Source organism: Podarcis gaigeae, assembly GCF_964106915.1.
Source record: "Podarcis gaigeae genome assembly, chromosome: 12".
In the NCBI taxonomy this organism is placed as follows: domain Eukaryota; kingdom Metazoa; phylum Chordata; class Lepidosauria; order Squamata; family Lacertidae; genus Podarcis; species Podarcis gaigeae.
Genome location: NC_139688.1, coordinates 21,245,011 through 21,260,111, shown reverse-complemented (window position 1 = coordinate 21,260,111; position 15,101 = coordinate 21,245,011). Strand labels below are relative to the sequence as shown.

At 42.7% G+C, this 15,101-nt stretch overlaps 1 protein-coding gene across 1 annotated transcript; it reads left to right on the top strand.

Annotated features, from left to right (window-relative positions):
• Nucleotides 1-1,539: 1,539 nt before the first annotated feature.
• Nucleotides 1,540-14,266, top strand: RAB18 (RAB18, member RAS oncogene family). Its single transcript, XM_083705147.1, has 7 exons — nt 1,540-1,774; nt 5,188-5,243; nt 7,650-7,711; nt 9,404-9,476; nt 11,267-11,385; nt 11,469-11,535; nt 12,888-14,266. The coding sequence occupies exons 1-7, from the start codon at nt 1,707-1,709 to the stop codon at nt 13,058-13,060; spliced, it is 618 nt and encodes a 205-aa protein (XP_083561273.1). The 5' UTR covers nt 1,540-1,706; the 3' UTR covers nt 13,061-14,266.
• Nucleotides 14,267-15,101: the final 835 nt, after the last annotated feature.

Here is a 15,101-nt window from a genome sequence, read left to right as displayed (position 1 = left end):
ATGGACGGTCTGGGAATCAGTGTGTTTTTACATGAGTAGAATGTGTCCTTTTATTTAAAATGTATCTCTGGGTTATTTGTGGGGCATAGGAATTCGTTCACAAGATCTGAGGGACAGTGGACCAGCCCCCTGCTGAAAAAGTTTGCTGACCCCTGCCTTAGAATCTGACCTTTTCCTTTTCTCGGACCACGCTACTTGTCTGTGGCCTCTTTGATTGCTGCCTATGGAAATATACACAGGCTGCATCTGCATGCCAGTTCCCTCTGTCCCCTTCAACTAGCAACCAGTCGCACTGCAGCCTTGACACCAGACTGCTCTCCCTGTTTTGGATTCCCCAACACTCATCACAACACAAAAGCTTCAATTACTGTAGTTATTTTCCTTAATGCAGGAGGGATTAATCTGCGACACTTAAGATGCCGCTGAACTATAATTCCCATAATCGCCAACAATTGGCCAAGGCTGATGGGAGTTGCCAGTCCAACAACATCCCAAGAGCCACAGAATCTCCCGCCCTGCCTTTAAGGTCACCAGGACAATTTGGATGCCAAATGATTGCAAAATGTGTGCCCACCTTCTCTAAGCATTCAAAAAAGAGGAAGTGGACCCCAGAAGACGGGCAAGGCCAACCTAAGAAAATGCGTCTAAAAAATAAGCATTTCTGAATAACTGATGTCAGCCATACACTGTACTGTACTTGTATGCTGTTACTGTATAGTTAAAGCTATGGTTTTCCCAGTAGTGATGTACGGAAGTGAAAGCTGGACCATAAAGAAGGCTGATTGCGAAGAATTGATGCTTTTGAATTATGGTGCTGGAGGAGACTCTTGAGAGTCCCATGGACTGCAAGAAGATCAAACCTATCCATTCTTGAGGAAATCAGCCCTGAGTGCTCACTGGAAGGACAGATCCTGAAGCTGAGGCTCCAATACTTTGGCCACCTCATGAGAAGAGAAGACTCCCTGGAAAAGACCCTGCTGTTGGGAAAGATGGAGGGCACAAGGAGAAGGGGACGATAGAGGACGAGATGGTTGGACAGTGTTCTCGAAGCTACCAGCATGAGTTTGACCAAACTGCGGGAGGCAGTGGAAGACAGAAGTGCCAGGCGTGCTCTGGTCCATGGGGTCTCGAAGAGTCGGACACGACTAAACGACTAAACAACAACAACTGCCTCGGTGGCTCCGTGACTCATCATGACAACACGCAGCGCAGCCTCTGAAATGCGTTTTAAGCGGACCCGGCGCTTTCCAAGCCGTGTCGCCTCCAGGTGCTGCCAGGGAAGAAGGCTCTTGTTCTCTGAAACCCTGGGGAGCCTCGGCCAAGTCAGGCTCGGTGCCATGTAGCTTCCTCCCCGTGCTCCCGGCGAGCTCTCCTAGGGACCCCTCCTTCTACCAGCCGCTGCGCTTTGAAGGCTTATTCCGAAGCTCGTCACACCGGCGAGGAAACAGCGAGGGCGTCGCGCCTGCGCCCCAGGAGCCGACCGGCTCGCGCGACGCACCATACCACCACCTGCTGAGGGGCGGAGCCAAGAGCTGGGATGCGGAAGGCCCCTTCCGCGCGCAAGCGCACAAAGACGGCGCCTCGGGAAGGCGGATAAGGGCGAGTCGGAGAGGGGTGGGGTGGGCGCATGCGCAGAAGACGTGGCAGTCTGCGTAGCAGGGACCGAGGAGCTGGGTCGGTAGGGCCAGAGGCCTCCGGTTGTCGGGATGGACGAGGATATTTTGACCACGCTGAAGATCCTCATTATCGGAGAGAGCGGCGTCGGCAAGTCTAGGTGAGGCTCCTGCCGGCTAGGCCTCGGCTGCGGCCTCGCCTTTCCTTCCCTGCCCCACCCCGAGTAGGCCTTGCCGGGCAGACGCCCCCCCCAGCAGCCCCCCTCAGGCCTGAGGGCGTTTCCGCCCCCCTTGTCGTCGGGGAGGGGCAGGGAGCCAAGACCCCACTGCAACTGCCCCCCCTTGCTTATTAGGGGCTGCTGCCTATGGATTTGGATGGGGTTTACTCCCGAGGAAGCCTTGGCCGGATTCAGGCCTTTACTCCTGAGGAGGAGGGAGGGGCGAGTGCCGGGGCTCCAGCTGGACTGGACTTGGGCCATTCGTCCCTGGGGGCGCCCCCTCCCTTGGCTGCGGCCAAAGCTCCCCCTCTGGCTTGTTGTCTCCGCAGATCAGGGCGACGCCTTCTGCATATGCACAGAGGCTCGGTTTCCTCCACACGCCGGCCTGTTGCTTGATTATTGGAGCCTTTTGGTTCTGGAACAACATCCCGGGGCTCAGCCCCTTACCTCGCAGCCATTGCATCTGGTTCTTGGGCAACCACGAGAAGGTTTCTTCGCCCCTTCTCTGAACTTTGCCTTTGCAACGTGTCTGGGGAGAGTAGGGCACTGTCAGGCTTGCTAGGTGAGGAGCCAACGGGTAGGATCACACGTCAAAGTAAGAGTTGGTAACCTGGGTTTATATTGGAGAAATCAGGATTCAAATGGTCTTTTTCCTCTCTCGTTAAAATGTTTATAGCCCTACCTGGTGCTGTTTGGCCTTTCTGTGAAATGTAGCTCATTTATAAAACAGTAACTCAAAATGGCACAAAAACGATAAGTAGATGCCACTCTTAAAATAAACAAACTGCAGTGTTAAGCAACAAATGCCTGAGGGAATATAACCAGGACTTGACCTGGTTCTGGAATCAGTTTAGAGTTGGTGCAAGGCATGCCTTTTGGAAGGTGAGAGGGTGTTTCACCATGGAGCATAGGGCCCTTCCCATGTTTCCACATAATGCACAGCAACTGAAATTGGGACAGCAGATGTTTGTGGAGAACAGACTAAAGTCTGTCAAGCAGGCGCTCCTCGTGAGTCCCACTTTTAGAGAGATACTCCAAGTACCTAGATATGAAGTTGTTTAAGGATCTGCATTCCCTCCCTAGTGGTGTTTGCTGTCATGAATAAATAAATATTCTAGCCCATTGTTCCAAAGGGCCTCCTTTGTCTATCTGTGTCTTGCTGAGCTTCTGTTCATATCTGGGCTCCTTCTCATTTCTCAATCACAATAACCTTTGCCTTGTCTACAGTGTCTCTCTCACAATTACTAGCTAGATTCCACATAATCCCTGTCCTACTATTGCTGGGTTGTGAAGTACAGCCCATTGTGCTGTGTCTGTGTCATAAATTGATAATCAGTTTATTCATCATGTGAACTCGTACACTGTTTGGACATCCTTTAGGATACAAAGGAAAGTATGCAGAAGAAACAGCCTATATTGAAAGACTAATTCATGACCTTTAAACCACTTACACAACTTTTTCACATATATCATGTCTGTATAAATGGCAGACATTTGTTTCTACCCATCAGTGTGGTGTTTGACTCCATGGCAGCACCATCAATAATGCTTCATGTTATTTGAAGCCAGTGTTCTTGTATATGTTACACCAATATATTTAGTAACCAAGTCTGCTATTTTGAATTTACAAAATTGAAGAGGCTAACAAATTTGTGGAGGATGTGTGTATAAAGTGCAGAGTCAGTGCCCCACCCCCTTGTACATGACTCTGTAAGATGTTGCAAGGACTCAGTGCTGGCAGCCAAGACTTTAGATTTCTTCTGGATTAGGTCATCTCCAAGTATGTGACCTCAGAAAGCTTCACTTTATTACAGCAGGCTGCTTACCTGTAATCCGCTGTAAGGAGAGCTATCAACTTGTTTTTTGGTTCCAAACTAACAATTAAGCCTCTGGAATCCTTGCACTTTGGAAAGTAGTTTGATGTTGTGTTAGCTATATAGTTGAGATCCTTTCACAGACCTTTGGTTTCCAATAGGACTGCAGATGAAGGACTGTCAGGGGAGGAGGAGAGGGAAGAGTGGTGCATTTTTATGCGCACAGTCCAGTGTCATATACAAGCTTTTGAGTGAACTGTTCTTGGTGAGAGAACTTGATACTCTAGTTATTTAGAAAGAGTGATACCTTCCAGAGACCTGAATTCTGCTACTGTTGGACCCTGGACATTTTCCATCAGCAGTGTAAAAGAGTTTCATGTTTAAGTAGAATTTCAGTAGGTGTGATAGACTTTAGCAGACTTGTAGGTGTAACCTTGTGACCAGTGTTCAAAACTCCTATTGTTCTAGGTGCATCTTGTGACAGGGAATTTCATTGGTTCAAGCAGTTTCTGAGCTCTGGGTGCAGTCCTGCGCCGAAGATTTCAGATTGAAACTGCAAAGTGGAAGGAAAGGAGGACCCTTTTCTGCCTTCCCACTTCCAGCTACTTTCTAAAGACTGGAGAAGAGACCCTCTTAAGAATATTAGGGGGGGTGGGCAGGGGAAGGACTAGACCATATGAAAAATGAACATATTTAAACTGCAGTTCAATCATTTTCAGCTTTGTATTCTTGTTATTTAAAAAGTGTGCCTAGATATTCCGTTGTTGCACCCATAACATAGGTTTAAGGTGCCATTTAGCGCCTAGCTTTCATTGTTTCTAACACTGCTTGTCACTTATTTAGCATATTTTGTGTGCTGTGCTGTGTGTGTAAACACATACAATATAGTAATCCTTACAGCAGAACCGTGACCACATGGTGAACCTTTGGTCCTCCAGCCACCATGACTAGGGATGGTGGGAGTTGCAGTTCAACAACATCTTGAAAGCCAGAGGTTCCCTAGCCCTAGAAGAGTGATTTGTCGTTCAGTTTTCAAACAGAGCCTTTATTTGCAGCTAACTTCTAACCACTCAGTATTACATAGCACATTCACAAGTCCAATGGGTATCTCCTGATGTTGCTATCTCAACATTTTAACATTCTTCTACTGCTGTGCAGTATCAGCAGTGTAGATTTTGGCAAATTTCCTTTTTGGAATATGGCAGCCCTAACATACCCTAGTGAGTTCAAGAAGTCTAGAATGGAACTCTGTGGCACTGTCTTGGCCAGTCTTTCTCAATAGAGCTGCAGGTTTGCTTGCACAAGAGTTAATGTTAAAAGAGGATAAGCTTATTTTCTGGAGGAGGGAGAGTTGACTGTCCTAAAAAAAATTGAAATCTGGTAGGGGAGAGGGTGAATGTTCTGTTACAATCATGTTACTTGGCAACGCAAATCTGAGATCTGTTACAAATGTCTCTGGTTGGATAGTTATATCTCTGAAATATAATTATTGCAGTGCTCATTTTCTCCTTTCTCCATCAAATGCCCTTCTCCTTTGTGCAGCCTTCTGTTACGGTTTACCGATGATACATTTGATCCAGAACTTGCAGCAACAATTGGTAAGTTTGTGATGCCTCTGTTATTTAGATCAAATTCAGACTATTTGATAGTAATGCTGTTAAAAGTGGAGACACTGCAATGGAGAAAGTTGATCCCTAATAAGGAAAAGCCGCAGCACTGGCACAAAAACCAGGCGACATTTGCTGTAAGAAATTTGCTTAAATTGGAAGTTTAGACACCTCTCACCCCGACCATGCCCTCATTGTAAAAGGGAAACATAAGGAAGCTGACAGTGTAGTTTACTCACCTTTTTGTCAGCATTGCAGCTATGTCTGAATTTGATGACAGGTTAGATTCTGACAAGTCAGATTCTGCATATGCAGAACAAAATAGCTGCTAGTAATTTGAAAACTGCAAGGATCAAATATAGTGATATCAAATATTATAAATTGGCTGAACCTGTGAAACACTTCATAGTTAAGTCTGATTTTGACATAAGCCCTGTATGAGTGAGTGATGGTAGGAATTTGAAGTATGTCAAGTGGAGACACTACTTGGTTTGGAAGCCCACAAATAGTAAAAGCACATGCTTTGCTATCTGCAACTTGTCTTAAAAACGTTTCAGGAGGAGTTGAACTTCTTAATCCTTCTCCTTGTCAAAATTGATACTGTCTTTCAAGCATTTAGCATTTTAAAGTGGGCATTTCTACAGAAACAATGTAATGGTCTCTGTTTTTTGTGTTCATGTATTCTGCATATGTTGCTAAGACTGTACAAAGATCATGGCTATATTTAGCATTTTGGTTTGTTTGGGAGAAGATGTTAATAGCTTTGAATTGTGAGGCCTGCATAGTTCAGCAGTGATGAGGTCAAATAGATCAAAGGATAAAGCATGGAACTATAGCATTTGAAATTTACAAGGCGGGGCTGTTGGAGAGGATTCTTTAAGGGAGAAATATGACGCTGGTGGAATTTGTCATGATCAGCAGGAGTTGCCACAGCTGCCACATAAGATTTTGATGAGAAATAGCAGATTCAAATTTAATGAAAATCACATGTAAACAAGTAGAGAGCTTACATTTGTCTACCGGGGACTTTTTTACTCCAGAAGTGAACCTCTTTGTGAAAAAGAACTCTTGAGTACATAAATTTGGTTGCAGAGCAGGCACAAACCTTCCTCATTCATTCTGGATGTTTGTCTTGACTGCAAGACAATATAACCATATAACACTGGTCCTAAAGCATCTACATTGACTCCCAGAGCACAGTTCAAAGTGTTGGTGCTGACCTTTAAAGCCCTAAATGGCCTTGGCCCTGTATACCTGAAAGAGCATCTCCATCCCCATTGTTCAGCCTGGACACTGAGATCCAGCCCCGAAGGCCTTCTGGCAGTTCCCTCATTGTGAGAAGCGAGGTTACAGGGAACCAGACAGAGGGCCTTCTCAGTAGTGGCACTTGCCCTGTAGAGCACCCTCCCATCAGATGTCAAGGAGATAAATAATTATACAACTTTTAGAAGACAGCTGAAGATAGGGAAGTTTTTAATGTTTGTGGTTTTATTTTTTTATCTATTGGAAGCTTTCCAGAGTGGCTGGGGCAAACCAGTCAGATGGGCGGAGTACAAATAATAAAATCATTACCACCACCACCACCACCACAGTTATCTTTATTAGATGCTGCTGAAGCTGATTGTCCCTTCCTTGAGTTGTGTGATGACATTATGGGCCCTCTTACATTTCTATCTCAAAACAAATAGCAAAATGAACAGAAAATGATCTATCATTCTTTTTCTGCCTCTGTTTTGTGAATGACTTCTGCCAGCCAAGCAATGCAGAGATGGGTAGTTTATTATGGAAGTCACCATAGATACATTTTCTGGGCAGCTAATTACAGCATTTGTTGCACAAACGTTACTTCGGTATTGGAACCAGTTTTATATGATGTAGGGTTCATGAAAATGTACACTTGCTTTCTTGACTGTGTTGCATGTGGCAAATTAACGCGAGATTCTGTTTTCCTATGTGAAGTTGATGTTTATATAGAAGTTATGACCTTGTGTAAAATGGGTTGCTTGGTTCTCTGCATTAGTTGCCTTCAACATTTAATGTTCTTTGTGTTGGTTTGCTTTTGAGCTTTATTTAATAGCAAAACATAGAGCTAATTAAAACTTGCTGCTTTTTTCACCTATATCTTGCCACATGTTGCAATCTTGCAGTTCATCTGAAAGCATAACAAGTCATAAACACACGGAATATTTGTCTATCTCCAAATTATTGTGCTAGAATATTAGGTGCAGATAGAATAATGATTCAGAAAGAGCCAGAATTAGTATGATTCCTATCATCCCTGAATATTAGCCATGCTGGCTGGGGCTGATGAGAGTTGTAGCCCACAATATCTGGTATGTTTTCTGTTTTAACTTTTGTCCTTTTCTGGAGAGAGCATTAAGTATTCTTCTCTTGTAGGTGTTGACTTCAAAGTGAAAACAATATCTGTTGATGGAAACAAGGCTAAACTAGCAATCTGGGTAAGTCCTAATAACGCATGTGAACCTTGCATTATTTAATGATTTATGGATTGACTGATTAATTGATGTTACTCATATGTTGCTTTTCCACAATGGGCCATTGCCAATGTGGCTTACAGCAAAACAATATTGATACCTGAAGACTTTTTCCAGTGTTATCAAAGCCAGTCCTGGCAAGCAGCAGTGTACCTTTTGTGCTGAGCAACTGGTCAGTAGGCTACAGTTCAATAAAACATTGCTGTCGGGAAAGTGAATCTGCATATTGAAAACTTCTGCAGGGTTCAGGTACTTCAGCACGCAAGTTCCCCACAGGGTAGGGCTGGGCGATTTAGTGATACATCGTACAAAATAGGTTTGAAGTGCACATTGTAGTAGCGGTTTCATAATATTTGACATGGCAAATCACAATGTGTCCATGTGCTATGTAAAAAATTGTGATGTGGGAAAAACCATGAAGCCGGTCATCACTTCTCTCATGATTCCTGCTACCCCTGTTGCTATGTACTATAAAATAAGAGTTGTAACAATATGCTAAAGGTAAGTGAAAATGTATCAGTTTTAGAAGCCTAAGTAGTAGCAGTTGCCAAGACAATTGCCCCATCACCTCCAAATAGTTACATCCTTATTTCAGACATTGTGGTATATCGGGATATCACAATGTTTAGCTGTCACAGTGTTGAAAACAGACATCAGTCAGCCCTGCCATGGGGGGAACTAGCTCACAGGCACAAATCAAGCAGCTTTGAACTCCCAATCAATCAGTTGATGCATGGGAAGTTCAAACCTACTTAACAGCTGCAGGACCAAGGTACATCTCAACCCAACTCAAATTTTAAGAAAAGTATATGCAATAAAATAAATATCAGTATATAATCAACATTTATTAATCAGTTATTTATTAATCATTTCAATCATTGTGACTCTTAAAAGTAAAATAAGGAAGTTAAAAGTAGTGAAACAATACTATTCTCTAATGAGATGATTGGGCTTTTGAATATTGGGCTGTAAGTTTGTGGATTTGAGCCTTAAGTCACAGCATTGTTTGACATTCAGCCTGTTTATTTGTTAAGAAGAACACAAACATGGCTGCACCCAGCTTTAGCCATGCATGATGTTGAAAATACCAGCAACAGAGGTTCCTTATTGACAAGGGAAGTGCACAGTGTACATGCTCCTGCCCTTTGTTCCTGAGGCTTATAGTTCCTATTAAATTTTTTTTTTTACTGTGCCTCATAAAATTCTTTTCTACCCCAGGCCCTTTTTAACCCCCTTTCAATCCTTTAGTCTTTATTTGCCCTCTGCACAGTTCTACTGCCCTCAGGAGGATCAATATTGACCACCTTGGGAAACCTATAGCAGAAGAAATGGCTAGATAAGGTCTGTAGCCCATAGAAGGAGGAACTTTGTGCATATTTGTTTGTAATGGGCAAATAGAATTGTATGTCTATTGCCATAGGCTTTAACATAGTAAAGACCTGCTGTACTCTGCACATGATACCTTTGTAGAATCCAGGAAGTGTATCCTGTTAAGCTTTGGCATGAAAAGGTTTGCAGTCTTGAAGATGCAAATCAGAAAGTTCTTTCTAGGTGAAAATACAAAATATCAGGATGCATGCTGCCTGTTGTGGGATTTGCAGGAAAAATCTGTTTAACTATGTCAAATCAGTTCTCAAAATTGTCTGAATTTTTTAGGACACTGCAGGTCAGGAACGATTCAGAACGTTAACACCCAGCTATTACAGAGGAGCACAGGGTGTTATATTAGGTAAGCATGCAGCTGGTTACTGCTTATCTGTACATTTTCTGGTATAGGGCATGATACTGAAACTCTTGGCCTCACTGTAATTTTACCATTACACAGGCAAATGGGTGGCAAGTCAGAAATAAGAACTGTGGGAATTGCTGGAGGGTGGAGTTCTGTAGGTAGCTCTTGCTGTTTCTCTTCCTTCTCTGTCTGCAGGCTTTATATTACTGGGTGAAGAAGCTGCAGGTGGGTTTTTTTTTTCAGATTGAGTGCAGGGTGATGTTTTTCTCCAGCCACTGTGCTCCAGTTCCCCTCCCCAGCTGCTTTTCTCCCAGGGGACAAGATACAGGCTCTTGAATTTCTCCCTGTGTGTGCTCACATGTAAAGCAAGTGTGGAAGGAATTTTGAGCAGGCACATGACTGACAGGCTCAGCGTTACACATCCTCAAACTGCTATCTGCTCAATCTGATGGCACAGGCATCTGCTTCACTTAATAAGAGAGGGGAGAAAGGGAAGCTAAAGTGCATTTCTGGCCAGAGTTAGCTCTTTCTTAGAAAATGAAGGAACATTCCTCCAGGTAATCCTTGAGGTGCTTGCTTGGGAACCATCTCCAACTTGCTGTAGTAGTACATTGTAATAGGTTCCTCCATCTTCACTTCATTATCTACCCCAGGGGTGAGCAGACTTCAAGCATTGTGTTTTAATAGTACCCTGAGATCCACCAACTGGAGCCAGATTCAAAAGAAGACTTGTCTATAATTAAACAATTCTGAGCCCATTAAGTTGTGTTGAGTACCAGAACTGAATGGAGCTTGCACCCCACCCACACAAAATCCACTCCCCTCAATCAACATAATTTGGGGGGGGGGAGTAATTTTTTTGCCAATGTACCTCAAATCACAGAGAAAGCTTTAGTGCCTCCCTGATCTACCAAAGGTTCACGAACTTACAGCTACTGAAACCTTTTGTAAACAATATTGCAATTGTTTTGGCTTTTCAATGAGGAATAATGCAGTTAGGTTCTCAGTGAGATAACTACCTGGATTGGAGGCCGGAGCCATCCAGTCAGACTTCTTTGTCTAAATACATTACCTGGGCTGAGTCTCTTATAAGAGATTAAGCAGATGTCTAGTTGTCAGCAGCCACTTAGCTTTGATCAGTCAACGGCTGGCAATTCAGAGGAGTCTCAACCTTGCAAAATGGACTTCTGGTTCTATTGTATTGTTATTAATAAAAATATTTGTATACAACAAATTCATGTAAAATGCCAAGGTGTTGTACAACAACATATACAATAAAATACCATGAAACAATAGAAAATAATCATTAAGAAGACCAGGCAATAAAAAAAAAAGTTTGAGTAACTACATAGGCCTGTTGGCATAAAAAAGTCTTCAGGTGACAACTGAAAGTCAGTAGCAAGGATTACAATGGCTGATTGCAGAAGAGGACTCGGAGGTAATAAGGGAAGAGCCACAGATCAATAAGTCATTTACTGGTATCATGGCTCTGTCTAGTTTCTAAACTTTGTTGTCATAACTAAATTCAAGGCTGGTCATCTCATTAGGCAAGCCCCTTCCCTGAGGTGGCATGGGATAGGTGGAGGATTGGTCCCACCTGCAGATCAGGCATTCTCCAGAGCCCTTTCTCAGTGCTACGGTGGGGTGGGTGGGTAGGTAGGTGAGTGAGTTTTGCAGTGCTGCAACTAATTGGGCAAGAAAAAGGGTTATAAATTTGAAGGTGAAATGTTTGTTTCGTTCTTAATCTTGAAATACATGCATCACTGACTGCTATTAATTCTTGATTTCAGTTTATGATGTCACAAGAAGAGACACTTTTGCTAAACTAGACAACTGGCTAACTGAACTAGAAACATACTGCACAAGAAATGATATAGTTAAAATGTTAGTAGGAAACAAAATCGATAAGGTGAGTAGCCCTGAAATACATTTCCCCCCTGTGATTCATAAGCTTTTTTTTTAATAAGTGTCTGACAGTTCTGCTTGTTGTAGGAAAACAGAGAAGTTGACAGAAATGAGGGTCTCAAGTTTGCCCGAAAACATTCCATGCTGTTCATAGGTAAGTCCTTAAAAAGGAATGCAAAGTGTGGTGGAATGTTCTGTTTAGCTGCATTTGTTGTACGACAAGAAATAATGGCTGTGGTTGTGGTGGTGCATGTTTTGGAGAATTAAGCTGTATTTTACAACAGCAGGATTAATGTAAGCTAAGTAAAGTTGTGGAACTAAATTTGCAAAGTATATGCCACTGCGTTGTTACTTTATGTAGGCTATGAAATATGACAGCTGTACAGCTGATGTCACATTGGTTCTTGTTTGGATGCCATGAGTACCATCCACCAGGGTCTGTTGATGTCCTTTTATTTCAATGAATTGCGCAGAGGAATATCTCGTGGGTCCCATTAATGGGCAAAGGTGGTGAAATGGTTGCAGTTGCCTTGATTTAAATACTGTTACATTACCTTCTGCAGGGACGTGGGTGGCGCTGTGGTCTAAACCACTGAGCCTAGGGCTTGCCGATCGGAAGGTCAGCGGTTCAAATCCCCGTGATGGGGTGAGCTCCTGTTGCTCAGTCCCAGATTCTTCCAACCTAGCAGTTCGAAAGCATGCCAGTGCAAGTAGATAAATAGGTACCACCCCAGTGGGAAGGTAAACGGTGTTTCCATGCACTGCTCTGGTTCGCCAGAAGCAGCTTGGTCATGCTGGCCACATGACCCGGAAGCTGTACGCCGGCTCCCTTGGCCAGTAAAGCGAGATGTGCCGCAGTCCCAGAGTTGTCCGCAACTGGACCTAACGGTCAGGGGTCCCTTTACCTTTGCACCTTTACATTGCCTTCTAGCTTGATTTCAAGAGTCTCCCATTTCATGCACCTCTTTTGCTAAGAGAGGTAAAGATAAATCTGCTTCTCTCTCTGCATCCCTCTTCCCTGAGGATGCAGTTTCAAAGAGGAAGGTGCCAGATTCTGCCAGTAGCTCCTGTGGGGGTTTTGGTGTGCTTTTCAGCAGAACAGGTATTGCTGCTGCTGTCTCCTCCAGGCACTGACATCCTCCTTTCTTCTGACATGACTTCAGTTAGCAATCTGTCTCTCCCTGAGAAGGCCTAAGACCATGTTTGTTCACTTACAGCTTGACACAGTGTGTTCGTGTGTACCGTTTGATGAAATCTTCACGAAACACAAATCTTGGGGATGAGAAACTCAATATTCTTTACTTGCTGGGATGCAAAAACCTTTTTCCAAACTATCAGTTTCACTAAGCTAAGTCTTCAAGAATTGTGCACCTACATTGGTGTGCAAATGACAGAGCCATGGTCCTGCCTGCTTAATGGTGCACCCATGGAAGAGGAAGTTGGGACAACACACAGTGACACATGTCTTAACATTTCATCTCTTCTCCCCCCCCCCCCCCCCCGCAGAGGCAAGTGCAAAAACGTGTGATGGTGTACAGTGTGCCTTTGAGGAGCTTGTTGAGAAAATCATACAGACTCCAGGACTGTGGGAAAGTGAGAGCCAAAACAGAGGTGTAAAGTTGTCAAACAATGAAGAGGGCTATCGAGGCGGCTGCGGTGGCTACTGTTCTGTGTTATAAACTCCGGAAAATTTATTCTTTGGTGTATTTAAATGGATAGTGGTGTCCTCTGTACATAAATTTACATCTGCTATTTTAGGGACCTTGCGGTTTGCACATATTTGTGTATCACGGCAGTGAACATTTTTCTAGGAAAATGTGCTCTGCAGCTTTTCCAGTTGAGAAGTGTTATGGTTAGCATGCCTAATTTGAAACGTATAGGTTCTTTTTATATGTAGCATAAGAACTTGTTGCAGGAACAAAGATACTCAAATTTCATAATTATCATGGAATTACTTTGGGGAAATATTTCAAACACATGTTGGCTTCATTATGTTTAACTCGGGTCTTTAACTCAACTATGGCACTGTTTGAGGCACACAAATCTCAAATGGTACAAGTCGATACATGTAAAATTTGCACAATTTTATTGGCAAAGGCCTTTTCTTACCAGTTTAACAGCATGGATATACAATCCCTTTTTAGCTTTAAGCAACACTTTTTCTAGCTTGTAACTAATCCCAGTTAAAATCTGTGATCTTGAAAGAGGTGCAAATTACTTTTGGCGGGGGTTGGGTGAAAAGAGGAGATTTTAAATTTTTTCACTTCAGTGAATACTATGATTGTCTAATTGGATTTTTTTTTTAATCCTGAATGTGTGTGTGTGTGGCACTCTTGCACCATGGCATTTATGATGTAATGTGCTATGGACCTGCAGGATAATTTTTTTCTTTAGGTTACAGGCTTAATGGAGTCTCATTGTGAATCACTTTGCCAAGCTTTGAATGCTTCTTTCTAAATGTTAGCAATGTAATTTAATTTCAGTAACTCAAAACTGTTGCTCATATGTAATTTGAATGGTCTGAACCAGATGACTGCTCAACTTGTGGCTGTTGGTTCTGAAGCTTAAATAATGTTTAAAAGCTCTGTCTTCTGGGTGTGTATGTGTAAGGCATGTGCTATTTCATTGGAATTTGCTGTAACAAACAGCCAATGAATTGCTCGTTTCAGAGAACTTGTATAGACTAATAAATTTTTTTCACAGTATTCCCTTTTTTGTAACATCTTCCTCATGTACAGGTGAATTTTGTAAGACACAATTGAAGATCTCTTGGACTATTGATCCTGTAATAGACAACACTAATGACTTAAAATACTGTGGGGTACTGATATTTCGCAGTATGAGCTACTGTGCAATTTCCTGTAAATATATACAGTAAACTGAAATACCTTTATAATGTTGCTTTTTTGTACACTTATGGGCTGCACACCATCTGGTCTTTCACCAAGTATATCAGCTGTTGTCACTTTAAATACATTTTACTTAAACCTTTAATTTTGACTTTCTACACTTGTTGGGAAACTATTAGAGTTTTGAAGTTCTATAGCCAAACATTGTAAGTAAAGGTTCACACTCCTTAGGCTAAATGAACAGTTTTCAGATGTATGCCGCCATTTTAATATATGGCACATTTGCTGAACTGCTTATTGCCCAGTGTAAAGATGGCAAAATGCCTCTTGAATGGATGGGAGAGAATCATATATTATTGCAGAGAGGTGTGTTCCTAACTACAGAATAAAGATTGAAAAGCATCTGCCATCTTTTTATCATAGGATATGTGCTTACGTTTTGTGTGGTGTCTTGTTCTCCGTATTCCTGTTCTTCAATAACCAAAGGAACCTTTGCATTTCACTTGGGATGGAGGCTGAACTGATTAACTGAACCAGTTGTTGTATTTGCAAAGATAAGAGGAGTGTCAGTGCACATCTTTTTTTGGAGGCCATGCTGTAACATGAAACTTGCAAGCACCCAAAAGTGCCTCATTTTGAATTTCTTCTAGCTTTCCCGAAAGTTAAACTTTTTTTGATCCCCATGTTTTACTAAGGCAACGTGGAACAGAAACAAGGTGCCAAGATTTGACTTTTCCATATCAAAGCAAGTGCTAGGCAAGTAATAGTTGGGTCACAAATTTTCAGCTTGTATCACACAGCTTATCCCTTTGTGGATATGTTTTGGTATTGCACTTACTGCAATGGCTTTTCCAGTTGATGAAACTGGATC

Bases quoted from the DNA above. Each gene is read 5' to 3' on its own strand.
- RAB18 (XM_083705147.1), top strand. From the start codon at position 1,707: ATGGACGAGGATATTTTGACCACGCTGAAGATCCTCATTATCGGAGAG. The intron at 9,477-11,266 runs GTAAGCATGCAG...TCTTGATTTCAG, and splicing joins AGCACAGGGTGTTATATTAG to TTTATGATGTCACAAGAAGA. The intron at 11,536-12,887 runs GTAAGTCCTTAA...CCCCCCCCGCAG, and splicing joins ACATTCCATGCTGTTCATAG to AGGCAAGTGCAAAAACGTGT.